This window comes from Coturnix japonica, chromosome Z (genome assembly GCF_001577835.2).
Source record: "Coturnix japonica isolate 7356 chromosome Z, Coturnix japonica 2.1, whole genome shotgun sequence".
Lineage (NCBI taxonomy): Eukaryota > Metazoa > Chordata > Aves > Galliformes > Phasianidae > Coturnix > Coturnix japonica.
Window position 1 is genome coordinate 20,828,001 of NC_029547.1, and position 14,022 is coordinate 20,842,022.

Genomic DNA, 14,022 nt, shown 5'->3' on the forward strand with positions numbered 1-14,022 from the left:
ATAATTGTCAACTACTTCAGGCTGAAGATTAAAAGAACAGGTGTGTTTAGTACAGGAAAGTTAAGGCTGAAGCAATATAGAGCTGCAGTCTATGAAGGATGAAACAAGGGTAAATATGCACAAGGAAAACAGTACAAATGAAATGATAGCAGTGGCTTGAGCATAAGCTGACCCCAAATACATGTACATTAGAAACTTAATGAAGTATCTGTATGCGCGCAGTGAGTCTGAGTTGGACAGTGGTTTTTGAAAGCAAGCCTGAAGCCCTTTTTCTTGCAGTGCTACAAACAAAAATATAAGACTGAGGTTATTAGTTCAAAACTTCTGATGTTCAAACAACTTTGCAAAAATTCACAAACAACAACCTGATTTCTTCATACTTATTTGGAAGTCCAATGACTGCTGCATGGCTTTGCTGGAGAACCTTTTCAGCCTGCATTAATCCCTAAAGACATAAGTTTTAATTTACCCATGTCATCGTTTCAGGATAGCTATTTCCCCATGAAGTGTAGTTCCTATTCTCAATTAAGAACAAAGTATATATAATTGATGGCATCCTGTGTTTTTAGTAATGCTTTAAAGTAACTTTTAATGACAGTGTGTAGTCAAGCTATTTTTATTCCCATTCTTAGCTGCCTGCTGCTGTCTCATTTTGAAGAACCCAAAGTTACAGAAGATGAGGAGCCTCCCACAGAACAAGACAAAAGGAAAAAATTGGTAAGCTTTAAATGTTACTCAGTTATAGAACTAAATGGGTAATGTGCTCATCCCAGACAAAATTCTTTGCCTTTAGACCTGGTTCATTTATTGTTTCTTGAATTCACCTCATGAATCAAAAGAAAGAAAAGGCTCTGATGACAGACAGACTTTGTAGCCACAGCATCGATACTTCTGCATTCCTTTTGAGTTCTAGAAGATGTTATCAGAATAAATATAATCTCGGCACAGGATCTGAACATGGCAAAGAGGGTTTCTTGAAAAACACAGGAGGGTAAATCTTTGCAAAATGTTGAGGCTGATCAAGTTTCCCAAATTTAAGACAGACTCTTATTATACTGAACTGTGTGCTTTGCTTGAAGAGCTGTATGCCTGAATAAAACATTTTTCTACTGTAGAGGACTCTGTGGACCTCTCCACAGTTTGTGCATCTGACCCGATCTGTGGATGGTTCACAACTGAAACAGTTTTGTAAGAGTTCAGGGAAATTTATTCCTCACTTGCACAGAAAACTGCAGAGCACAAATGCTGTAGAATAAACCAGTCTGATCTTGGTATTGGGTAATTGCAGAATGTTGAGCAGGTTGATAGAGCAGATGTATGTAGCCCTGTTGTGCAGTTACTCTTTCTGACATACCTCATTTTGTTAAACTGTTGTCTGCCTTTGGTTTGTTTGTTTTTTTGTCTTTCTTTTAAATAGTGATTAATAAACAGATCCTTTTATAACAAACAGCAGAATGTCTTACACACACTTCAGCTATCAGTGGTGTCTTACAAGAAATTCCTGGCATCTTGCAATGCCATATTTAAAGAAAATGTATTATATATTTCCGTAATTCAATTTTGCTTGACAGTATCTCTGGACTTGGTTAAATTTGGTATTCTTCCGTCTTACAGGTTTAAGTGAATTAGTGTGCTTATTTCAGAATGATGGTGTTCATCCTTAGTGCTTTTGGTGTTTCTTGAGGTACACATCCATCTTGTTTAGAGGGATACCTACTTAGCTACAGATATCATATCTGTACAAATATATATGAGATATAGATGTCGTATGTCACATGTCAAAATAATATGCATGGATGGGGATATGTTTATTGAGAGATCTCTAGGCTCACTTGACTAATATCTGTGAATATAGATTTAAATAGACGTGTATGCATTGGTTTTGGTAATCAGATTTTAAAGAAATGAATTTGAAGTTACATTCCTTTTGTGTTCTTAGTGTTCTTTGAAAATACTGAAACGATGTATATTCTTTTGGCTAACTCTTTTAGTGAGTTCCTCTTAATTTTATATTTACAGGTAGACTTCAATAGTTTGGGCATGTGTTTGGTAGTTTTGACGTGGTAGCTTTAATATGGGCTACCGTGAATGCAGATACATGGGAAGAATGAAGAGCTTGTTATTCTGTGGCTAGTATCATTCTTTCATCCTAAATGATACAGTATAGTGAGTATCCTAGTGAAGGTGAAATTCTGGGATCACATTTACTATGAAGTCACTGACCAGTTGGGTAATTTAACTGTTTTTGTCAGTGATTAAAGAGAAGTGGCTGTGCTTTGGCAGTGAGGGTCCATAACCTGTAATGACATGAGTCATGTTATATTTTATATACAAAAGACATTTTCCTTGAGCATTACCGCTTGCTTTCCTTTTCTCTTGAAGGAACTGCTTGTGACTTTCATCTGCTGATCTTTAATGTGCGACTTGAACATGCTGTCAGCCTTTGTTCCTTTTAAGTTTTACACAGAACATGTTGTCATACCTGAAAATGAATGCAGAGGAAGCTGCTGTAATCTCTTAATCTAGGCCTATCTGTGTACATGTTTTCTAGGTTTGTATTAGAAAATCCTTGCTCCTTTCAGGCCTCTGTTACGAAAGGCTCATTTTACTTATCTTGTTGCCTTAAGTAGCTGATTATTCCCAATCCATCTCAGTCTTGACCTTTCTCTGTCGCATTTCCAGCTACTATAAATTTTTAGTCTGTTCGTTCTCTGTTCTCTGCAATTTCTCCTAGCTATTAAAGAAAATAAAGGCTAGTTGGTGAGATAATCTGCTGGAGATTTATTCTGAATCCCAGATGATAGCACTCAGTATACATTCTTCTGGATAACTTTGCATTTGTGAAAACTTCTGCTTAGTTCAAATTGCCCTGGTTTCAGCAGCACAAGTGATACAGATTATTTGGATAGGTTGCTAGCAGTGGTTGTTTTTGACACTGGGCTTTAAGAGCACCAATAGGTTTTGATTTGAAAAAAATGGATTAAAAATAGAACACCTGAGACCACTTCCATCCACCTGCACTGGAATCTTCTTCCTCTCTGTATCAGCACCAGCACGCACAATTTATGTGATGTTCAGAACAACAATCAGTAACAGATACCTCTGGAGAAACAAAGGTGGGAATAAATAGTTGAAGTGAAAAAAGGAAGATGAGAAACCACCTAAAGGGAATCTGCAGTTGATTTAAGAAAGCTGTCTGTCTCTTGTTCTGTTTTATTCCTGCAAGAGGTTTATATCCTCTTTTGTGTTCTAATGCTGAATCAGAAGCTTGTATGGCAAGGCTCAAAAGTTTAAACCTTATAAGATGATACTGAAAAGATAAATGGGATTCTCTCTTTGAAGATAATAAGATTTTGCAAGGTCACAAATACGAGGAAAAATTATCGTGGGCCTTGTGAAGTATCACCTCCTGATGTTTGTTCAGGGTCTGGATGCTTTTCTTCGATCTCTCTCTTTATTCTGTCATTGCTTCCTCTCTTCACTCTTTTGCTTAGCTAATAATTACTGAAGGTCGTTCTAGTGCTTTAGAATTTTATGATTTCATGAAATCTACATTTACCAAATAATAGCGTAATTTATTTTAATTGTGAATATGTCCAGGAAAATGTGAATAGATAGTGAGTGATTCATTGCATGTAGTATATAGTCCAAGGGTGTTTTTGGTGCTCCCTCAATATATATTTTCATGAGCTCCATTGTCACTGAGTCACAGATCACTTTTTTACTCTACCCTATGGTAGAAAGTAACTGATTAATTCAAGACTTTGTATTCTGAGGAAAGTAAATAGATAATTGACATTGCAGTAAGCAAAATGAGCAAGTTTTATGAGGTAAAACTTGCAAAATGTTTACTGCAGTGTTTGGGATGTAGATTTTTTATTCTGCATGCTTAGGTCTGTGACCAATTTGTAGATTAATCCAAGGCCCATTGAAATCTGTGAAAAACCCAGCTATTGTCTGTGCCCATTTTACATTCTTAGATCATTTTCAAAAGTAAAGGAAGGGTCACATTCTAATGCTGAAAAGATCATATCTTACCTTTGAAATGTAAAATAACTGAATAGCATCAAATGATGAGGGATCAAAGGCTAAGGCAACAGTATTGGTAGGAATACAGAGGGAAGGATGAGGTTTACAATATGAAAGTTGGCAATAATAAAATAGTTATTATCTTCTGTGATAAGTACATGTTTTGAGGTGCTATACTTTGTTTTTATTTTCATAATAAACCACTAATAGGCAAACGTAGTTATTTACGTTGTGGTAAGCAATATGTTCGTGTGGTGGTGTCAGTCAGCATTTTCACTAGTTTTGGCTGTGGCATTATTTAGTAAATAAGTAAGTCTTGGAAGTTTAATGTCTTCCGCTCTTCATTAAAATTCAGATATTCCATTTTTCCTATTACTCTGAAACAGAAAATATATTCTTTATCTTCTACTGCGGTCTTTTTTATTTCAAAGAATGCAGCTCTGTGGCATGTGTGAATTACTTATTTTTACTTATTATTACTCACTACACATTATAATAGTTTTTTTCAAGTTGTTTTTTTTACAGGATTAATCCGTTAATGTTAGTAAAAAATGACATGTCTCATTTGAGAGTTACCTCTGATTGCTTCTGTTAAGGGAAGAAGAGATGAGGTCTCAGGCTGTAGACATCTGTGCTCTTACTGATGACTTGTCATGTTCAAACCTATTTGTCAGAACAGGTACCTTATTACATAAGGTAGCTTATTGAATAAGGAGTGCTTCCTGTATTGCATTTCCATTTGATAAAAACTCCGTGTGATGCTAATGGCATCCCATAACTTCTAGTAAGAGAAGAATTAAATGCCTTATTTCCTATTTCTGATTCCACTCAGCAAGGAAATTTGAAAAAAAAAAAATTAAAAAAATGTTACTGAAATGTAGTGGGCTCCAGTCTATCCTTTTATATAGCAAAAATCCTCAGTGCTTTTCACTCTTAAGTTTTTATGGGGTGGTTGCTAAGATAATGTTATAATTTGTTGTGACTTGTGCCATACGTACCATGAAAAAAGACTGAAAAGGAATTAAGCACAGTTGTGCAAACTGCATGTGCCCATTTCTGCAGGGAATCTGAGCTCAGGAAGTTTCCTTTATCAGTGGGTTCTGAGACTTAGCATTACATTTTGCGTTTAGATTTTGCAGCATTATTAATGCTTGATGTTGAGGCAAGCGTTTATCTGTCTACAGTAGTTTTGTATCTATTTCAATATCCTACTTCTTTGTGATTCCAGGTGCCCTTACCTCCTTCCAGCCTTGTAGGCTGAGGGACATCCATGTCCCCTAGCCTGTCCGCACTTCTGACTTAAGTCATGAGTAGCTTCTCTGCCAACAAAGCAGCTTTGAAACTACTTTATCATACAAAAGGGTATGACCCCGCAGCAGACAGGATTAATGTTTTGAGAGTTGCTATCAATAGTTTTAAATTGACATTTTTCATTTTGCTTCTCAATTAATTACAGAGAAAATATTTCTCTCCTGGGCTTAGCTTACTGAAGAGATGAGTGTCTGAAGAGTATTTTTAAAAGTTCATTGCATATATATTTTTTTCTCTTTTCCTACAGCTTGCCCTAAAGGACCCTGTACACACTGTGTCATTGCAGCAGTTCGTCTATGAGAAGCTAAAGGCACAGCAGGAACTGCTGGGAGAACAAGGCTTCCATGCGCTTATGGAGACAGTGGATACAGAAGTAGTTGCACAGCTACAAGAATTTTTACAAGGCTTCTAAATAAAATGAAATAAAGAACCAAGGTTTTGTATGTTCAACTTCCAAAAAAATTTTAAAAAGTTCCAGCCATCTCTTGTTTGAAAGAGCCTACTGAAAGCTGAAAATAGTTTGTGTTAAAAAAGAAAAAGTTCTTTTGTTTCTCCACTGTAAGATTGATAGAATAAATGTAAATTGGCTTCTGACTACAGTTTGCCAAGTGTTCTGTGAGTTGTTTTTCTGCATGTGAGGAAATAAGCATAATAGTATTTGTTTTCTGTTCTGTTGATGGTCAAAAAAAGCAAACACACACACAAAATGTTTGATTTCACAGAGGAGAAGAATCTGATTTCCAATCAAATAATACCCTGAGTTCTGTGCCTCATACAGAACTGCTCGTGACAGCATTTTTCTGCAGCTGCTTAAGTAGGGAACTGTTTCAGCAGGAAATACTCAGTTTTTAATTGGTGCTTATTAAGCATTATATGCTCTCATAGACCTGCCTCTGTCTAAGATACCCAGGCTTAAATAAAACCCTGAATACTGCTTTTTCCTTTCAAAAGAAAAAGCTGCCATATGTGAATGCTCTCACAAAATGAGAGGGTTTACCTGTACTGGAGGTACTTAAGCTATCAGAGTGACTGGGGCCTACTGAGAAGTGTCCTCTGCATAAAAGTAATGATATCCCAAATCTGTTTAGCCCATTTGATTTTTTTAGAGCAAGCCCTGTAGATATAAGGAGAATATTAGCCTCAGGAAAAAAGACAGAGAAATCTTAGGAATTGTTGGTGACTCAAAGGCAGTGTTCTTCCTTCATTATTGGCTGTATTTCTCAACAGAATGAAGTAAGGGGAAGGGGAACAAGGAGAAACCTGTTTTAATTTAGTTCTTCTATAGCGACGGACATCTTGGGTCAGGTGTCAGAAGGGACAGTGATTTCCTTGTAAGTGAACTGTGTACAGCACATAACTGTTCCCTGTTATACAACTGTACCACAAATTATGATACTTTCAAGGAGGCAAACGTAGAAATGTCAGACTTGAGGAGGATGCCACCCTTCTGGTTTGGTTTATATGAATGCTGTGGCACCTGGACAGGCTGGTCCAGGTGAACATTTTGAGGTTCAGTAAATCCAAGTGCAAGGTCTTGCACTTGGGTTGTGGCAATCCCTTCTATCAGTGTAAGCTGGGGGATGAAAGGATGGAGTGTAGCCCTGCTGGAAATGTCCTGGGGTTATATTACATTAAGTGTGGTGACAGACTGGCATAAGTTACCCAGAGATGGGGGTGGATGCTTCAACCCCGGGAGATTCTCAGGGTCAGGGTGGATGGGGCTCTGCACAATTCTCTCCTTGCAAGAGAGTTGGACTAAGTGACTATTAAGGATGCCTTCGAACTCCAATGATTCTGTGATTCTGTGAAGTGCTACCTGTAAATTAGAGAATGAAGTCTTCCTGCACTGACGTTATTGGATTTATAAGGACTGACATTCTTGTCACTTAGTCACTACAGTTCATGTGGGCTTGAACTTTCCTCATACCTCTTAAGATTGACTAAAAGCTTCTTTGCATGAATATATGTTCACACAGTTATTATTTCTATTGCTGGTTCCAAAACATTTAAATAGAATCTATTTAATAGACTTAGTGGCTTACTTTCTATAGAGTAACTTGCCTTTAATGAAATAGCAACACATAAATAGACTTAAAGATGTAAGTACTCACCGAATGTCTACCTTTCCAGATGGACTTGCAGTGTTGAATAATGAAACTGAGTAGTTACTAAAGTACTACAGTTTTAGGTAGCTTTACAACTAGTTTTACTTATTCAAGTCTCTTGGTTAACATGTTCTACCACAGCTTCTGTTGCTGAGGTAAAAAAAACCTGCTGCCTACTCCAAATTTGTTGTTGCTATGGAACTAACTTTGGTGACACTATAGCATTATTTTCCAGTAATGTTCCTAGGCTTTCATCAAAGCAACGTTTCCATGACTGCATACATGTTATATGCTTTAGCAATACCAGGTAGTGCTGGATTTAGTAGCATTCCTGGCTTTTTGTTTCACGAAGCTATGTCATAAACCAGGAGACAGTAAGGAGCCTGATAATGTATACCAGAAGGAGTTCCCTCTAACCCAGCAGTACATTTCAGTACCAGCAACTGGCTGCTTTGTCACTTCACAACTTTCTCCTTGCCCTGCTACTGTTTCCTCATTCAGCCATACAAACTGAAGGATGTTGTAAAGCAATAAAGCTGCGAGTAGAAAAATTCTCTCAGGAGAGAAGGTAATTTCCATTTGACTTGTTTCAGATAAAAAGAGACTTGGATTGTACACTACATTGTATCTGTTGTGGTTTTAAAGAATGTCAATATATAACTCTATCCACAGATAGAAGTTATTATTTTTGTCATCAGTTTCATTATTATGAACATTTTCTCACTTGCTGTCCTGAGTTCTTTCTCTTTCTTAAAGCAGAGAAGGTCTGCAGAGGTTAATGAGTAACTAATTTCAGTCAACTCTGGGCTGCACTTGGACTTAAAATTGCTCTTATCCGGAGCCTCAGTTTATTTCTTTTTCATTGAAGACATAACGCCAGAGTACTTAGTAATTGTTACTGGAAAGTCTAAGGTTGGATGGCTGGAATTCAAATAATTACCTACAGATCTGAGACTTGACTCTTGACTGAATATATCCATAACCGTATGAGCTTTTTCCCATACTACCCTTCTGGGAAGAAACAGTTTTGAAAAGCTTTCTGCAGAGAAAGTTTGACCATTCCCTGCTTTCCATGGCAGAGGCAGCTGGCCAATCTGTCTGCAAAAGGCATTTCTTAACCCTACTTCCTAACTGGGATCAGTGAGATCTTAGAAAAATTGCTGCAGTTTGTCTGTACATTACCTGCATGTCACTTCCTCATTCGTCTTTACCAGCATCAGCGTATCTGGAGTAGAGCTCGATGATTCAGGACTTGCAAGGTGAAAAGGGCTACAGAGCTGGTGGCATTGCACTGGTAGTGCTTACATCACACTGAGCTGCTGGGCCCTGCTGGTGCTAACTCTGCATGGCATCACTGCACAGCATGCAGAGCAATCTCAAGTCACACAGCACTACCTGTAACCTTTAAGCACATTTCACTAACATCCCTTGTGCATCTCCACGTGGTGCTCCCAGACATCTCAGGCTGAAGAGGGTCCTACTTACTCTCTCCAGCCTTGGGCAGAAGGACAGTGTGGTGTCAGGGCTGTATGCAGCACCTGTATCAGGAGGGACCCATCAGCACCACCTTGAACAGATGAACCAGACCTGTTCTGTTCTCTGCAGGGTTCAGACCTCACATCACCCCATGTGCTGAAGTGCTAACAGCAGGTTCTTTTGGTGCACGCAACTGACGTCAGCACAGGCACTGACAGGAGTGAGGGATGTACTTTTGGCTAATAACCACAGAATAATGTTGTGATTAACCTTCTGAGTGATATTTCTGACTCAGCGTGTTAATTTATTTTTGTATGCATCAGGGCACAATTTAAATTTGTCGGTGGATGTTAAGCTTTTCTTATTGGAAGATTTTACTCCGGGACTTGGACTACAAATTAAAACAGCTGTCATTACTGTACTGCTTATCTGAAAACAGTTATCAGCACAATGCAAACAAGTGTCTGCCTGCACACGGTACCATTCCAGCACTGAAACAATGGATAAACTGAGTACTACAACAAACTGCATGAAACAGAAGACACAAAATAGTTTCTGAAATTCTCCAGAGGAAGGATCTTTGGTCCTGCTGTATTTTCAGATTTGTTTGTCAAAGAAAACAGTAAATTGAGGTGTTTTGTTTTTGTTTTGGTTTTTGTTTTTCTACAGCATAATTGAGCTCCTGAGGTTTACAGCTTTTATCACTTCACCTTTCAGAAGAAGCAGTAGCTGTGAAGCTGAAGACATGCCTTTTCTGCCTGATAAGAGCTCAGTGTCTGTGCATGATGGGGGGCAAGGGGAGGGGTACAAGGTCTCAGGAGATGCTGTAAGGCTCCACCTGGCCCCAGAAGCCCTGGAGAAAGGCATTTCAGAAAACTCTCTTCACTGTGAGGTAGTTGAAGTAAAGCTCTCCGACTGGCAGGATGCAACTGTATGAATTTGCAGAAGGAAGCCTGGCTCCAGCAGTGCTCTCTGGAGACAGCAGAGGAGGAAAGAAGGGCTGTGTCTTGCTGGGTTGTTGAAGTTAACTCTGCAGGCACATTATTCAGGCTACAAAGGAAAGGATGTCAGAGTGCTGAGATGTTTTCCTTCCTGATACAAAGCCACCTTGTCTGTTTTCCAAGGATTGGACCACAATTTTTATTTTAAAACGGACAGTCTCATAGTGGGATCGCCTTAGCAAAACAGTTGATGAAAATCTGCTTTTCTTCTTTTTTGGTCCTTGTGGGTATCTTCTCTCAGGACCAGGAATGCTGATCAAAGTCCTAAATGGAGTCACTGTTCATAACAGTGATCCACACTAGATGGGTTCATTTATTTGGTGGTGCAGTAATGACGATATTACTTCTATAGACCAAATTGCAGACACACTGCCAGATCCACAGTCAACATCATTCAGTAACTTTTACTATACTTGATGGTTTTTCACTTTGGCATAATTTACACCAGTTATGAAAGAGGACACTAAAATAATTGTAAAGGACCAAAAATGAATTTGCTGCAAATGAGGCAATTCTGCTACCAAGATGCAGGTGTAACTAAAGTATGGTGTTTAAAATAACATTCCATGCTGAAGGACATTTCATGCCTGAAGTCAGCGGTGGCTGTCAGCAGGTGGCAAACTTGTCCCCTGGGCTGCAGCAGTGCAAGTAATTGGCCTTTTCACTTTCTTTGCAAAGGAAGGAAAAAAAATGATGGCTTTGCAAAAAAGAAAAAAGAAATCCATATCTATATATATATACACGCACTTATGTCTGATAGGTGACCCAAGTCTTAATGCTGTATTTCTTTTTTAGATTTCTTAACCAGCTTTTAATATAATGGCAGCAACTTTTGTAATAAAGCTGTCACTTTTTGAGCATGTCAAAAATCCAGAAGATTTAAAATAAATATTCTTAGGTGAGACAATTTGCTGAACCTGCATTTTTTCCCACTAACTAAAACTAGTTTTCAGTTTCTGCATTTCATCACCTCCAGAAAGCTTACCTCATTCTATTATGGAACTTCATATTTGAAACAACAGCAAAAACAAGTCAATAATTAGTCATTTTGACTGTGATTGTGCATTGTCATCACTTTCTTCGGTGATTTTTAACTGCTTCCTAACAGGAAAGATCACTGAAGCAGTGTTTTGAAATAGAGATAAGATGCTTAAATGATGTGACTGAATTGAAAGCTGATTTTTTTCCAGTATTTGTGCCAGAAACATCTTAGGCGTTACTTGGGGAGAATAACAGAATGTGTGATGTGCAGTATTTGTGTTTTAAGCTGAGAATGTGTTTCCCCACTTATTCAGGAAAAGCAACCGAATCAACCATATGCTGTAGACAACTATAATGCCAGTTTAAGAAATCTGGAATTTCTCATAAGCAAATTCTCAGAGAGTGCCCAAATCTGCAGAACAGCAATTACAGATATTTTGCTGCATGGCTGTGTTCCAGAAGCACATGAGTAATTTCTGAAGTAGACTTTGAAGTATTTGAAAACAAATATTATTTCAGTTGGGCTACTTTCTTTATTCCATCTGTTAACTGATTTTTTTGTTTTAGTTAAATAAAATTTGACAGCTGTATCTTCCAGGTGTTTTTGCAGGTTGATGAGGAAAACTTGAAACCCACATATAACACGAATGTGAGGTTTTGTACATGTATGTGGAACTTTCGACTTTGCAGTTTCAAAACAGAAATCCCCAACATATCACTTTAACTGTGGCGGCTCTCCCACTCATCTTTAAGCATCATGCAGGTCGTGCAATGAAACACAAAAATAAGCTGCACATTCACTGGAGTTTATTATTATTAAAATATTTTAGTCATCGAACTCATAAAATGCTCTGCTAAGCATTTTCTCACTTTTAGCACTGAGAGAACTTCATCTTTTTTTTATATGTATAACAAATGCACAACAGTTCACTAGCACTCGTATGTTTTCAAGTTTTTGATATATAAGTGAAAATCTTGAATATAAGGCCCTGAGCATGACAGTCAAGGACAAGAAGATGGATTAATACAATAGCTGTAGGTGTAGGAAGCCATAAGAATCCTGTGTTGTCTTATATATTGCCTATGTTTCTTACCCATTTTATTCAATGTTACTGTAATGCAGAATGCACCCAGAATAGCTCCTGGATCCCAGGACTCTTCTTCTGCTTTTTTTTTTTTTTTTTCCCTAGCTTTGCTTAGTTATTGAAACATTTTGTTGTACCGTCTTCCTTTTGAAGTCAGCCTGAAACCCTGCAAACAGAATTGCTCTGCTCCACAGCAGTTCTATTCCCTCCTGCCCCAAGAAAATTGCCTCTGCTTAAAATCAGCAAGTATCTGTGGGCCTCTTTCTTGAGCTTGCTGGAGCCTGTTGACAAAGTATGGCTGAATGAAAGGAGGAGGACTTTGAAAATGTCATATCACTAATGCTGGTGAGGGAAGAAGGCTGTTCCACATGTGAGATCCTAACATCTTAATAATTAGAGATGGAAAGCAGATGGGGAATAGGCATTTCTCAACATGGTATAAGACTTATAGCAAGATGATATAATGTTCTCAATTAGATCTTGTTCTTATTAAATTTTACTGATGGTTTGGAAGTGTCAATGAACAGTTAATTGGCAAAAAAATGCCAGTGAAGTAGGAACTGTAAGTTATGTAATTGAGCAGGGTGGTCTAGCAGTACAAAGGCAGATGAAGCTGAGAAAGAGTAATGAGCCTTGCAAGAGGTGTTCAGAGGCAGCCTTCAGGTATAGCTGGTTAAATGGAAATCCAGCTACAGAGTGGAGGAGAGAGCATTTGAACAAGGTCACTTAATTATGGAGAAGAAAGGCTTTTATACAATTGCTTTTTGTCAGAAGGGATATGTTGAGACCACCAAACACAATCCTCCTTCCCAAGTGAGGTCAGCTACAAATGTTTGTGCAGGACCACGTCCAGCTGAAAGCAACTGTTTTCACTGATGGAGAGTTGACAACCCCTTCTGGGCAACATGCTTGGCTGCCCTCACAGTGAGAAAGTGTTTCTTGAAGTTCAGGTGGAATTTCATGGGTTTAGGTTTATGCCTGGTAGCCCTTTGTCCTGTCAGTGGACACCACTGAGAAGAGTCTGGTCCCTCTTATTTATACCACTTAATCAGTCACTTACACACTTGCAAAAGACTTCTAATCTTGTTCAAATCAAAAGGCACTTATTGTTGAGAGGTTTAGGGGAAAAGTACAGTGTAAATAATGTACTGGAGATGTCTACCCTCTAAGGAAGGCAATATGAATGAAATCCTGTGGAGGAAGGCCTTGATCTAAATATTGCTTGTAGTGGAAAGGAAACAAGAGCACTCCCGAGCTTGAACAGAGTACTTCCAAGCTTTAGGGTCCAAGGGCTGGGCCCAAACTAAGAAGAGTGTAAGGATTCCCACAGGCTGAAGGGTGGCTGCAAAAAATCTCTAATGAGAAGTAATCTGAAGTACAGATATCTGAACCTTGTTAAAGACAGTATTTCAGGAGCAAGAGCAAGAGGAGGAAAGGTCCTCTATAAAATGTACAGATCTCTTTGTTCTATTGCAAAGAGAGGAGTTCTGATTTGGTGAAAGGAAGAATGAGGATAGGAGCAGAGTTTTTGCCCTGAGCTTTCGGCTGATGAACTGCATCATTACAAGTTAATTTTATGATTTGATCACAAAGTTTGAATTTGTTCATGAGGTCTGAGTTGATATTGAACAGTTTATGATGGGATCATTTTGACTTGTTTCATAAGCTATCTGGCTTGAAGACAGGTGATCCTTCGAACTTCTCTTGTTTGAAGGCTCAGGCTGTGGATTGGAGCACATCACTGATTGTCTTTTACGCATACAGCCACGTGCATGTTTGTATTGCAACTGACACAAAGCCAGTAGTAATTTTTTTCATAACAGTATGAGAAACCCAGTGAATGTAAGTCTCTGGTGTTCAAGGTCCTTGCTTTAATGTGTAGAAATTTATGACTTTAGCATCAAAGACACACTGAAATACATAGTGCCTTATTATCCACTGGTGCTTGAGAAAATAACTCGATTTAATTTGCACTTTGTGTAAAATATGTTTATAAACAGTGAAGTAATGATACAAGACAGATTTAGATGTTGC

General features: G+C 38.2%; 1 protein-coding gene across 3 annotated transcripts in view; it reads left to right on the forward strand.

The window, feature by feature from the left end:
* Nucleotides 1–5,939, forward strand: part of IPO11 (importin 11) — a 63,120-nt gene extending 57,181 nt beyond the window's left edge. For all 3 annotated transcript variants that reach the window (XM_032441478.1, XM_032441477.1, XM_015848786.1), the window contains 2 exons: nucleotides 633–717; nucleotides 5,588–5,939. In XM_032441478.1, coding sequence (XP_032297369.1) covers nucleotides 633–717; nucleotides 5,588–5,752 — 250 coding nt within the window. In that variant the 3' untranslated portion in view covers nucleotides 5,753–5,939. The remainder of the gene's footprint in view (nucleotides 1–632; nucleotides 718–5,587) is intronic.
* Nucleotides 5,940–14,022: the final 8,083 nt, after the last annotated feature.